The sequence below is a fragment of the Salmo salar genome, chromosome ssa01 (assembly GCF_905237065.1).
Source record: "Salmo salar chromosome ssa01, Ssal_v3.1, whole genome shotgun sequence".
Classification (NCBI taxonomy): domain Eukaryota; kingdom Metazoa; phylum Chordata; class Actinopteri; order Salmoniformes; family Salmonidae; genus Salmo; species Salmo salar.
The window spans coordinates 111015959-111029435 of record NC_059442.1 but is presented as its reverse complement, the minus strand read 5'-3'; the positions used below and the strand labels follow the sequence as shown (position 1 = coordinate 111029435).

At 40.9% G+C, this 13477-nt stretch overlaps 1 protein-coding gene across 3 annotated transcripts in view; it reads right to left on the bottom strand.

The window, feature by feature from the left end:
- The window catches only part of LOC106613836 (A disintegrin and metalloproteinase with thrombospondin motifs 14), a 99683-nt gene that overhangs the window by 52821 nt on the left and 33385 nt on the right, over nt 1–13477 (bottom strand). For 2 of the 3 annotated variants that reach the window (XM_045687475.1, XM_045687478.1), the window contains exon 3: nt 426–624. In XM_045687475.1, the coding sequence (XP_045543431.1) occupies nt 426–624 (199 nt within the window). The remainder of the gene's footprint in view (nt 1–425; nt 625–13477) is intronic. The other variant, XM_045687480.1, reaches the window with a different exon arrangement.

The window sequence follows — 13477 nt, the reverse complement described above, 5'->3', positions numbered from 1 at the left end:
AGACACTGGAGAGAGAATCTATGGCACCTATAACAGTAGGACAGCCTACCGCCAGATGCTCAAGCTGTTGTTGACGGACAGGAGGGAATCCATGGAGCAGTCAGGTCCATTTTAACTGCAGAGCAGAGAGACAGACTTTTCACCACTGCTTTCATAGGGGCCTAGCATTCCTCACAGCTGGTGCAGTGAACAGTCTGTCCGCTGTGTGTGTGTGTGTGTGTGTGTGTGTGTGTGTGTGTGTGTGTGTGTGTGTGTGTGTGTGTGTGTGTGTGTGTGTGTGTGTGTGTGTGTGTGTGTGTGTGTGTGTGTGTGTGTCTGGGTGTGTGTGTGTGTGTGTGTGTGTGTGGGTGTGTGTGTGTGGGTGGATGTGTGTGTGTGTGTGTGTGTGTGTGTGTGTGTGTGTGTGTGCGCTTGTGTGCACTCACCCCTCCTCTTTCCACTACACTGGTGGTGTTCCCTTCCTTTACCTTCATTGTGGAGGTCCTTCCTTCTTTGGACTGGTTCACTTTTGATGGCAGATCTCCTGTAGACCACATGGACACGACCTTTCACCTCCACATCCTGCTGACCCTTCTCTAAAGGCTCGATGAAAAACTCCCCGTTATCAGTCCGGATCAGGCCTGCCTGGAAAATGACACAGGTCTTCACATAATGTGGTTTATAGTACTTAAGTAAAAATACTTTAAAGTACTACTTAAGTAGTTTTTTTGGGTATCTGTACTTTACTTTAATATTTCTATTTTTGACAACTTTTACTTCACTACATTCCTTAAGAAAATATTGTACTTTTTACTCCATACATTTTCCTTGACACCCAAAAGTACTCGTTACGTTTTGAATGCTTAGCAGGACAGGAAAATGGTCCAATTCATGAACATAACAGAACATCCCAGTAGGGATCTACTGCCTCTGATCTGGTGCACTCACTCGACACAAATACTTTGTTTGTAAATGATGTCTGAGTGTTGGAGTGTCCCCCTGGCTACCCGCAAATTGAAAAAAAAAATAGAAGTAAATGATGCCATCTGGTTTGCTTAATATAAGGAATTTGAAATTATTTATACTTTTACTTTTGATACTTAAGTATATTTTAAACCAAATACTTTTAGACTTTTAATCAAGTAAAATTCTACTGGGTGACTTTTACTTAATAATTTTCTATTAAGGTATATTTACTTTTTTCCAACCACTGTTCACATTAGTACACAGGCCTCTACATTAGTACACAGGCCTCTACATTAGTACACAGGCCTCTACATTAGTACACAGGCCTCTACATTAGTACACAGGTATTCACATTAGTACACAGGTATTCACATTAGTACACAGGCCCCTGTATTAGTACACAGACCTCCGTATTAGTACACAGACCTCCGTATTAGTACACAGACCTCCGTATTAGTACACAGACCTCCGTATTAGTACACAGACCTCCGTATTAGTACACAGGTTATAGTCTTTCCTGTGGCTCAGTTGGTAGAGCATGGTGTTTACAACGCCAGCATGGTGTGTGCAACGCCAGGGTTGTGAGTTCCATTCCCACAGGGGGCCAGTACAAAAAAAATGCATGAAATGAAATGTATGCATTCACTACTGTAAGTCACTCTGGATAAGAGCATCTGCTAAATGACTAAAATGTAAAATGTTATTTTTTAAATGATTTCCCTTCTCTTCCATGTCCATCCTTGAGTAATCTCCTCTTCTTTCAAGCTGTAATTGTAGAGGAGCTTATAATTATCAATAGGAAGTTAGCCTACAGTGTATGGGGGAATCAAATGGGAAATTACATAGGTCATAATAATTGAGATAATTATTTCAACATTCAACAATGTTACTTTCAAAATGATTGGAAAACGTTTGACTGTGTGTTTTTCTCCAAGCAAATTATATATCTGATTGTTCAGTCTAGCATCTCTATTCATACGGTTTTATTCAATAATTTGAACAATAATAGGAAAAAAAAAATAAGAAGGAAACATTCAATTGTGGGGCTACTGTGAGGTAAACTAATTTTTAACCAATCACTGGAGAGGCAGAGGTCCATAATGACTTCTAAACTGTAAAGGACACAATACCAGCTCTCTCTCCAATGTGTCTCATCTCAACTCTGTATGACCCCTGAGAGTTTGATTCAAAGCATAGAGAGAGAGATGGCAGAGCCCAGGGTCTTCCATACTGGTTCTGAGAGTATTTCATGAGTCCAGACTGCAGAGCCATGCCATCTGGCACAGTCATTTCTGCATGATTGTAGAGCACTCCTTTCCTCTCCAATCCTCCCCTCTCTTCCTTTCCTCTCTCCTCTCCTCTCCACCCCTCTCCTCTCCCCCATCCATCCACCCCTCTCCTCACCCAATCCACCCCTCTCCTCCTCCTCCCCTCTCTCCACTTGTCTTCCTCTATTCTCCCCCATCCACTCCTCTCCCTCTCCTCCTCCTCTCTTCTCTCCTCCTCCTCTCTCTCCATCCTCCTCCTTTCCTCTCTCCTCCTCTCTCCTCCTCTCTCCTTCTCCTCTCCTCCCCTCTCTCCTCCTCTCTCCTCCTCCTCCTCCCCTCTCCTCTCTCCTCCTCCTCTCTCCTCCTCCTCCTCCCCTCTCCTCTCTCCTCCTCCTCCTCTCCTCCTCCTCTTTCCTCCTCCTCTCCTCTCTCCTCCTCCCCTCTTCTCCTCTCCTCCTCCTCCTCCTCCTCCTCTCCCCTCTCCTCTCTCCTCCTCCTTCTCTCCTCACTCCTCCTTCTCTCCTCACTTCTCCTCCTCTCCTCTCTCCTCCTCTCTCTCCTCCTCCTCCTCCTCTCCTCTCTCCTCCTCCTCCTCCTCCTCCTCTTCTCTCTCCTCCTCCTCTCCTCTCTCCTCCTCATCCTCCTCCTATAATTAACTAGTTCAGTTCTCCAGTAGTTTGATGATGCAATCCCATGACGGAGAGACGTTAACAATTACTCTCACATTTATAAATGGGTGATGACATTTGTTTGGTAATGACATGAACAGTGGTAGATTCCTTTTGAAATGTGTGACACAGTAAACTTAGTTGAAATGTGTGACACAGTACATTTTGTTGGATGTGATGCTTTAGAGTCTGTACTCATGTCCAACATTCTCTGAGGAACCCACACCCTTTCCTTTAGAAAATACAGTGGTCCATCATTATGCTGGTAAAAATGAGAAAAAAAAACATCTGCATTTTGGCAGTGAGAGATATGTATTTCCAGATCCCAGACAAAATGGTACACAACTTAATATGCACAAGAAGTGAGAACAACTGTTTTGCAGCCAAATTTAACCTACACACACACACACACACACACACACACACACACACACACACACACACACACACACACACACACACACACACACACACAGCTAAATGTAACCCCTATCATAAAGAATCCTAAGCATCTTCTCATACATAACTTGTTGTGAGGGAAAACAAACTCAAGTTGGACAGGTAACAATAACACACTGGAGGAGGTGTAGCCAATAGGAAAGAACGGAGGGATCCATCACTTTAAAACCAGGAAATGCCAGGCAAACAAATGTATGAATACTTCCTCTGTGGTCTTTTATTTTACCAGCCAGCTGGTCGGTGGGCGGAAACTGAACTGGGGCTGTCTGGGGGAGGACGTCTAGCGACACCACTCTAGAACACTACAGCAGCCAAACATCTGGGAGGCTGGGAGAGGAGATGGGGAATAGCCTGGCCTACTGAGTTTAATGGGAGGCTGGGAGAGGAGATGGGGAATAGCCTGGCCTACTGAGTCTAATGGGAGGCTGGGAGAGGAGATGGGGAATAGCCTGGCCTACTGAGTCTAATGGGAGGCTGGGAGAGGAGATGGGGAATAGCCTGGCCAACTGAGTTTAATGGGAGGCTGGGAGAGGAGATGGGGAATAGCCTGGCCTACTGAGTCTAATGGGAGGCTGGGAGAGGAGATGGGGAATAGCCTGGCCTACTGAGTCTAATGGGAGGCTGGGAGAGGAGATGGGGAATAGCCTGGCCTACTGAGTTTAATGGGAGTCTGGGAGAGGAGATGGGGAATAGCCTGGCCTACTGAGTTTAATGGGAGGCTGGGAGAGGAGATGGGGAATAGCCTGGCCTACTGAGTTTAATGGGAGGCTGGGAGAGGAGATGGGGAATAGCTCAACCTGCAGAGTCTAATGGTGCTCACATGGTGGAGCTTTAAAACAACCACTGATCTTTTCCCTGCTTAACTAATGAGGTGGTCCTGTCATCGTGGCTCAGTTGGTAAGAGTAGAGTGTGGTGCTGTCAACATCAAGGTTGTGGGTTCAATTCCCACAGGGATTACATAGACACACTGAAAAAGTATACACTCAGTGTACAGTCAGTTTCTACGGATAAAAAAAACTGACAAGTGTAATAACTGTCTAATGAAAGTGTAATAAAGTGCACACGCTCTATCTATGTAATGGATATAATAATAACTATGCATTCATACTATGACTCCCATTCTATGGAATGTCCACCACCCTCATATGACATGTCTGCTAAAATGTTTTATCTGGTTCTTCAATGATAGACGGAACACACTTGGTGTCACGTCCTGACCATTGAGTGCTCTTATTTTCTATGGTAGAGTAGGTCAGGGCGTGACTGGGGGGTTTATCTAGTTTCTTTTTCTATGTTGTGTTCTAGTTTCTTTTTTCTATGTTGGGGTTTTTGTATGATTGCCAATTAGAGGCAGCTGGTCATCATTGTCTCTAATTGGGGATCATATTTACGTAGTTGTTTTTCCCACCTGTGTTTGTGGGAGATTATTTTGAGTTTGTGCATGTTGCACCTCTGTCGTCACGGTTTGTTGTTTGTTTATAGGTTATTGTTTGTTTGGCTAAGTTTCACAATATAATAAAGATGTGGAATGATACGCACGCTGCGCCTTGGTCCATTCCTACACACAGTCGTGACACTTGGATTTTATACAAGACCAATAAAATCCAACTTATTACATGGAATGTGGGGGGGGGAGCACAAGGTTCTTGAACACTTAAAGACATTGTCAGCAGATGTGGTTTTCCTGCAAGAGTTACATAAAAAAATAAAAAAATAGAAATGGAATATTTAAAGAGGAGCTGGGGTGAAGAGGCCTATACCGCCACCTACTGTAGCAACAGCAGAGGTGTAGGCATCCTGATAAATAAGAACAAACCCTTTTCCATTATATCCCAGCACACGGACCAAGAAGGCCGTTTTCTAATGTTGAATTGTACCTTACATGGTGAAAAATACACATTGATTTCATTGTATATCCCACCAGGGGCATATCTTGTGTTTTTGGATAGAATTCAAACTATATTAGATCAAATCCAGACACAAACTATTATTCAAGCAAGAGACCTAAATCATACATTAGATAAGATTGACAGATGTTGAAATAAGAAAAGGGCAAATTCAAGGAACCTGCACAAAGAGGCTGAAAATGTTCATCTCTACAAATAATTTACAGGACACTTGGAGATTACTATTCCCAACTTCAAAAAAACACTCCTTTTTTTCTCAAAGTAAGAAAATCTATTCAAGAATTGACTAGATTTATATTTTAAACAATGCTCTGAACAATTTACTGGGTTAAAAAATCTGTGAAATAGTGATATGGGATCATTCTCCGGTATCATGCTGAATTACACCAACAGCAAATACACTTAATGACAGAACGTGGAGAATGAACAGAGCACATCTTCAAGACCCGACATGTATTAAATACGTGAATGTAAAAAATGTAACATTACAAATGTAAACATAGAGGACAGAGAAGTGTGTGCCCCGATATCATCTGAGATGCTTTTAAGGCGTACATTAGGGAAATTATAATCTCATACTCGGCCAAAATTAAATCTGAGTTAGAAATTAAAATGAAAGAAAAATAAATTACTATTTTAAAATAAGCCCATAAAAAAATCTTTACAAGGTTTAAAGGTTAAAAAAAATAGGAGAGTTTAACATCTTTCTAAGTCTGAGGGTGGTTTTGTCCTTCCAGAACTGGAATTGTATCAACTCACCACCCAGGCCTTTTAATTGTGACAAATAGTTAAATGCACTAAAGAAGAACAAGGGGCACATATTGAAGATGCGCACGCTCATCCCAATAATATTTTCACATGTGTTACGTCCTGACCATAGAAAGCCTTTATTTTCTATGGTAGAGTAGGTCAGGGTGTGACTAGGGGTTTCGTCTAGTTAATATTTTCTATGTGGGGTTCTAGTTTGTTTTTTCTATGTTGGTGTTTTAGTATGATCCCCAATTGGAGGCAGCTGGCTATTGTTGTCTCTAATTGGGGATCATACTTAAGTAGCATTTTACCACCTGTGTGTTATGGGATATTGTTTTGAGTAGTGCACGGTGCACCGCTGTAGTCACGGTTTGTTGTTTGTTTGTTTTGCTAAGTTTCACTTTATAATAAATTATGTGGAACTCTACATTCGCTGCACCTTGGTCTGTTTTTACAAACGGACGTGACAACGTGTCTATTTTCAAAGGATAAAGCTGAGAACATCAACAACTTCATAGACTATAACAATATGGAAGAAAATTTTACTTATTCTACAAGAACCAATATCACTCCCTAAAAACACCTGATGGAACAATCCTTGGATAGCTCTTCAGAATTCACAGATTAGTTTTCCATGTGGACCAATTTAAGGCATAGAAACTTTAAATTACCTGCTAATAGGAAATACATGTATTTTCATGACAAAATTCAAAATACATTTTGGATTGACCAATGTACATATTTTCAAATACACGCAATTTAAAAGTTTCATATCAAGAAAGAGACAAAAGTCTCAAATTCTACAGCACAATGGCAAAGTCATGTCTTAAGTGACACAATGACTCAATAATCCATGCTTCATGGGAATACTATGAAGTCCAAAAGTTATGGGCAGAGCTAGAAAGTTGTCTGTCAGAAGTATTTCAAAGTAAATTCATTTTAATCCGTCTGTCTGCATATTTTAAGACATGGCATATGAGGGTGCAGTGAGATACCCGATGGATTGGACAATACTTTTCTCATCCATTATTTAAAAAAAAAACAATACTTAAAAACTGGAAATCAACCAAGACTTCATCGTTAACACAATGGAAAGGTAAAACGCTTTATTTTCTAGATGTTGAAAGTGCGTGGGCGACGGAGAGAAACATATTGGTGCAGTTTGAGGGCACGTGGCAGAGAGTGATGCAGGTGCTGGAGATAGGGGTGTGAGCAGGTGGGTTTGGGCAGTGGAGATAGGGGTGTGAGCAGGTGGGTTTGGGCAGTGGAGATAGGGGTGTGAGCAGGTGGGTTTGGGCAGTGGAGATAGGGGTGTGAGCAGGTGGGTTTGGGCAGTGGAGATAGGGGTGTGAGCAGGTGGGTTTGGGCAGTGGAGATAGGGGTGTGAGCAGGTGGGTTTGGGCAGTGGAGATAGGGGTGTGAGCAGGTGGGTTTGGGCAGTGGAGATAGGGGTGTGAGCAGGTGGGTTTGGGCAGTGGAGATAGGGGTGTGAGCAGGTGGGTTTGGGCAGTGGAGATAGGGGTGTGAGCAGGTGGGTTTGGGCAGTGGAGATAGGGGTGTGAGCAGGTGGGTTTGGGCAGTGGTGATGTTGTGGTTGCTTGTGAACGTCTGTATGTTGTCGTTTGTATGTGTATGTTTTGTAGTGTTTCAAAAATTATAATCTTACAGATCTTACAAAAAGAAGAAAGTTTAATAAAGTGTAATATAAATTAAAGAACTTTCATATTCATACACACTTCCTCGATAGCCTGTAAACGAAAGGTCGCTGTTTCGAATCCCTGAGCTGGCAAGGTGGAAAAATCTGCCGTTCTGCCCTTGAGCAAGGCAGTTAACCCCCAACAACAACTGCTCCCTGAGTGCCAATGACAGGGTTTGGTTAAATGCGGAAGACACATTTCGGTTGAATGCATTCAATTGCGCAACTGACTAGGTAAGCACTTTCCCTTCCCTTACAGTTCTGATCATTAGACCAGGGAGGTTTTCCAAACGCTCGCAAACAAGGGCACCTATCGGTAGATGCGTAAAAAAATAAAAGCAGACATTTAATATCTCTTTGAGCATGGTATTTTTAAATACTCTTTGGATGGTGTATCAATCCACCCAGTCACTATAAAGATATAGGAGTGATAGGCTGTAATAGGAGAAAACTGAGGATGGATCAACAACATTGTAGTTACTTCACAATACTAACCTAAATAACAGTGAAAAGAAGGCAGCTTGTACAGAATTCAAATATTACAAAACATGCATCCTGTTTGCAACAAGGCACTAAAGTAATACTGCAAAAAACTGTGGCAAAGCAATTCGCTTTTTGTCCTGAATACAGTGTTATTTTTGGGGCAAATCCAATACAACACATTACTGAGTACCACTCTCCCTATTTTCAAGCTTAGTGGTGGCTGCATCATGTTATGGGTATGCTTGTAATCTGGGGAGTTTTTCAGGATAAAAAAAATGTACGGAATGGAGCTAAGCATAGGCAATCCTAGAGGAAAACCTGGTTCAGTCTGGGAGATGAATTCCTCTTCCAGCAGGACAACAACTTAAAACAAGGCCAAATCTACGCTGGAGTTGCTTACCAAGAGGACAGTGAATGTTCCTGACTGGCTGAGTTACACTTTTGAATAAAATCTACTTGAAAATCTATGGCAAAACCTGAAAATGGTTGTCTAGCGATGATCAACAACCAATTTGAAAGAGCTTAAAGAATTTTGAAAAGAATAAATGGGCAAATGTTGCACAATCCAGGTGTGCAAAGCTCTTAAGGCATCAGCCTCAGTTCAGCTGGCACCTAGCCAAAGTCAGCTAGCCAAAACCCAACGAGTGTGCTCATATAGTGCCTTAAAAGACCTTCGCTTGAAAAACGCAAAAAAAGCAGCAATAGTACGGTTTATTCATTTTGACAGACAGCAGCCAGTATACACTTCCTCAAAATAGTCAGAATTAATCTAAGATAACTAAAGAAATCTGTCGTTCATTTTGACGGTTTAGCAGAGGAGATCTTAGTCACGCAATTTTACATCTAACATTTTTTTGGTCTCTCGTTGGATTACAACAAAGACTTTATGGAGAGGTAAATACCTGTCTATTTATGGGAAAATTGCCCTGATTAACTCCTTAGTCATATCTCAGTTTACTCACTTACTTATGGCGCTGCCTACTCATGATGATTCGTTTTTCAAATCATATGAGCAAAAAATATTTTGCTTTATCTGGGACACTAAACCAGACAAAATAAAACGAGCCTACCTATATAATGAATATGAACTGGGTGGGTTGAGATTATTAAATATAAAAGCACTAAACCTCTCTCTAAAAGCTTCACTCATTCAAAAGTTTTACTTGAACCCTAAATGATTCTCAAGTAGATTAATATGAAAAGCTCATCCATTGTTTAAAAATGGCCTTTTTGCCATTGTGCAGATTGCCATGTCTCATTTTCGATTAATTGAAAATGATACTTTTTTTCAAAGTATCTGTCTTTTTCAAACAAGCATTGCAGAGCTGGCTACAATTTCAATTTCATCCCCCTGAAAAGATAGAACAAATATTACAACAAATATTATGGCTGAACTCAAATGTGCTGGTTGATAAAATACCTGTATTTATGGGAAATATGTTTGAAAAGGGTATTTTGTTCTTAAATGATATTGTAAATTGTAATGGTAGAGTTATGTCCTTCATGGAGTTATCAGAATTGTACGGGAAGGTCTGCTCAATCCAAGAGTACAACCAATTGATTACAGCATTGCCCCAAAAATGGAGGAGGCGGGTGGCAGCAGGAGGAGGTAGGGAACTGGTCTGTCTGCCCAATTTAAAGGATCAAAACTGGCGGAGGAATAAAAATAGCATAAATAGGAAAGTATACCAGTTTCATTTGAGGACCAGGATGTTGACAACTGTGCCATACAGATTGCAAAATAGTTGGGAAGAGATTTTTGATGTACCAATTCTATGGTACAGGGTGTATGAGTTGATATATAAAACAACGCAAGATTCAAGACTTTGTGCTTTTCAGCTAAAATTATTATATAGAATTCTTGCCACCAACAAAATGTGGAATATTTGGGGCATAAAATCATCGAAGCTCTGCAGATTTTGTTGTGAGGATACAGAATCAATAGACCATTTATTTTGGTATTGCCCTCTGGTAGCCTGTTTCTGGTCTCAGGTTCAGGAATGGCTGAAAATGCATAGCATTGATCTAAAATTGACCCTAGAGATAGTGCTGTTAGGAGATCTGGAGAGACCGGGTCAGTCAATTACTAATATACTAGTACTCTTAGTAAAAGTATTTATCTTCAACACGCAATCTGTGGATTCTATACAATTTCAATCTATCTAATTGAATGTTAAACATCATAGCATAGTTGATAGATATGTGTTGCGTAGAAACACGAAGTGGGTGGCCAGCAGCGATAGATGGGATGGGCTGAGGGAAGCTGAGGGTTGGTATGTGGAATTGGAGACAAGTGGGAATGGAGTTGCTGTGTGAGAGATAGAATGACGGTCAAAAGGTAAAGGGAAAAAAAAGTCAAAATAAAACATAATAAAAGTACATTTGAATGACACTAAATGGCAATGTTTTTACAACTAATGCCGGTTTGCCTGAGGCTGATGCCGTGCAGGTGTTTGTACACATGCATATACACACACACTCATTCAAATAAACACCTACAAGAACACACACATACATACATGTAATAGTGCCAGACATGCACACAAACATATACAGTTGGCATTGCTGTTATGATTTCAGTTGTCCTTGATGTCCTTAGTTTTAAATGTATAATTTTTTTATTTTATTTTTTGCATTATTATTTGCTGTTTTCTTCTGTCTTTTCCTTTTTTCTCTTTAGTTCATTCTCTTGGTTGTTGGTGCATTGGGAGGTTCTTCGGGGTGGGGAATGGAATTAATTGTATTTTTTATTTTATTTTCTTCTGGGGGACGGGACGGGGGGGGACTGTGGGGGGATCTTGGAGGGTTCAGGCTTCACAAGATTGTGATCATGAAAAAGGAAACTATGACATATATTTATATCACTATCATGCACACACACCCTCACACATAAGGATGGCTCTGTTGTGGAAAGACTGATACATGTTTGATAGTGTCTTGATGCTGTATTATTTGTCCTTCATGTTCTAATACTTTAATGTTACCCCTTCCTTGTGTTTTTTGTAATAAATAATAAATAAATAAAAAATAAAAAAATACTTTACGAAGAATCCCTACTGTTGACCAATCACCGACGAAGGGGCGTAGACTTCGGCTCTGAACTGCCTCCAGAAAAACACCCCTCACTTGGAAAGCATGCGGATGCCTTTAGAGACTTACCCAGAAAGACTCACAGCTACAATTGCAGCCAAAGGTGCTTCTGCACAGTATTGACTCAGTGGTGTGGATACTTATGTAAATTACATCTTTCTGTATTTTATTCTCAATAACGTTTCTTAAAACATGTTTTCACTTTGTCATTATGGGGTATTGCGTGTCGATGTGTAGATGTGTATGAAAAAAAAATATTTCATCCATTTTGAATTCAGGCTGTGACAACAAAATGTGGAATAAGTCAAGGGGTATGAACACTTTCTGAAGGCACTGCAGATCTTTACATAGTGTAGATCTTTACATAGTGTAGATCTTTACATAGTGTAGATCTTTACATAGTGCAGATCTTTACATAGTGCAGATCTTTACATAGTGCAGATCTTTACATAGTGTAGATCTTTACATAGTGTAGATCTTTACATAGTGTAGATCTTTACATAATGTAGATCTTTACATAATGTAGATCTTTACATAATGTAGATCTTTACATGGGGGTGCCACAGGGTTCAATTCTCGGGCCGACTCTCTTCTCTGTATATATCAATGATGTCGCTCTCGCTGCTGGTGATTCTCTGATCCACCTCTACGCAGACGACACCATTCTGTATACCTCTGGCCCTTCGTTGGACACTATGTGTAAACTAACCTCCAGACGAACTTCAATACCATACAATACTCCTTCCGTGGCCTCCAACTGCTCTTAAATGCAAGTAAAACTAAATGCATGCTCTTCAAACGATCGCTGCCCGCACCCGACCGCCCGTCCAGCATCACTACTCTGGATGGTGCTTACTTAGAATATGTTGACAACTACAAATACCTAGGTGTCTGGTTAGACTGTAAACTCTCCTTCCAGACTCACATTAAACATCTCCAATCCAAAATTAAATCTAGAATTGGCTTCCTATTTCGCAACAAAGCATCCTTCACTCATGCTGCCAAACATACCCTCGTAAAACTGACCATCCTACCGATCCTTGACTTCGGCGATGTCATTTACAATATAGCCTCCAACACTATACTCAACAAATTGGATGCAGTCTATCACAGTGCCATCCATTTTGTCACCAAAGTCCCATATACTATTCACCACTGCAACCTGTATGCTCTCATTGGCTGGCCCTCGCTTCATACTCGTCGCCAAACCCACTGGCTCCAGGTCATCTATAAATCTCTGCTAGTTAAAGCCCCGCCTTATCTCAGCTCACTGGTCACCATAGCAGCACCCACCCGTAGCACGCGCTCCAGCAGGTATATCTCACTGGTCATCCCCAAAGCCAACACTTCCTTTGGCCGCCTTTCCTTCCAGTTCTCTGCTGCCAATGACTGGAACGAACTGCGAAAATCTCTGAAGCTGGAGACTCTTATCTCCCTCACTAGCTTTAAGCACCAGCTGTCAGAGCAGCTCACAGATCACTGCACCTGTACATAGCTCATGTGTAAATAGCCCATCCAATCTACCTCATCCCCATACTGTATTTATTTATCTTGCTCCTTTGCACCCCAGTATCTCAACTTTCACATTCTGCACATCCTACCATTCCAGCGTTTAATTGCTAAATTGTAATTACTTTGCCACCATGGACTATTTATTGCCTTACCTCTCTTATCCTTCCTCATCTGCACATGCTGTATATAGATTTCCCTACTGTATTATTGATTGTTTGTTTATTCCATGTGTAACTCTGTGTTGTTGTATGTGTTGCATTGCTTTGCTTTATCTTGGCCAGGTCGCAGTTGCAAATGAGAACTTGTTCTCAACTAGTCTACCTGGTTAAATAAAGGGGAAATAAAAATAAATAAACAAACATAGTGTAGATCTTTACATAGTGCAGATCTTTACATAGTGCAGATCTTTACATAGCGCATAATCTTTACATAGCATAGATCTTTACATAGCGCAGATCTTTACATAGTGCAGATCATTACATAGTGCAGATCATTACATAGTGCAGATCTTTACATAGTGTAGATCTTTACATAGTGAAAATCTTTACATAGTGTAGATCTTTACATAGTGCAGATCTTTACATAGTGCAGATCTTTACATAGTGCAGATCTTTACATAGTGCAGATCTTTACATTGTTTAGATCTACATATAGTCCAAATCAAATCAAATTGTATTTGTCACATGCGCTGAATACAA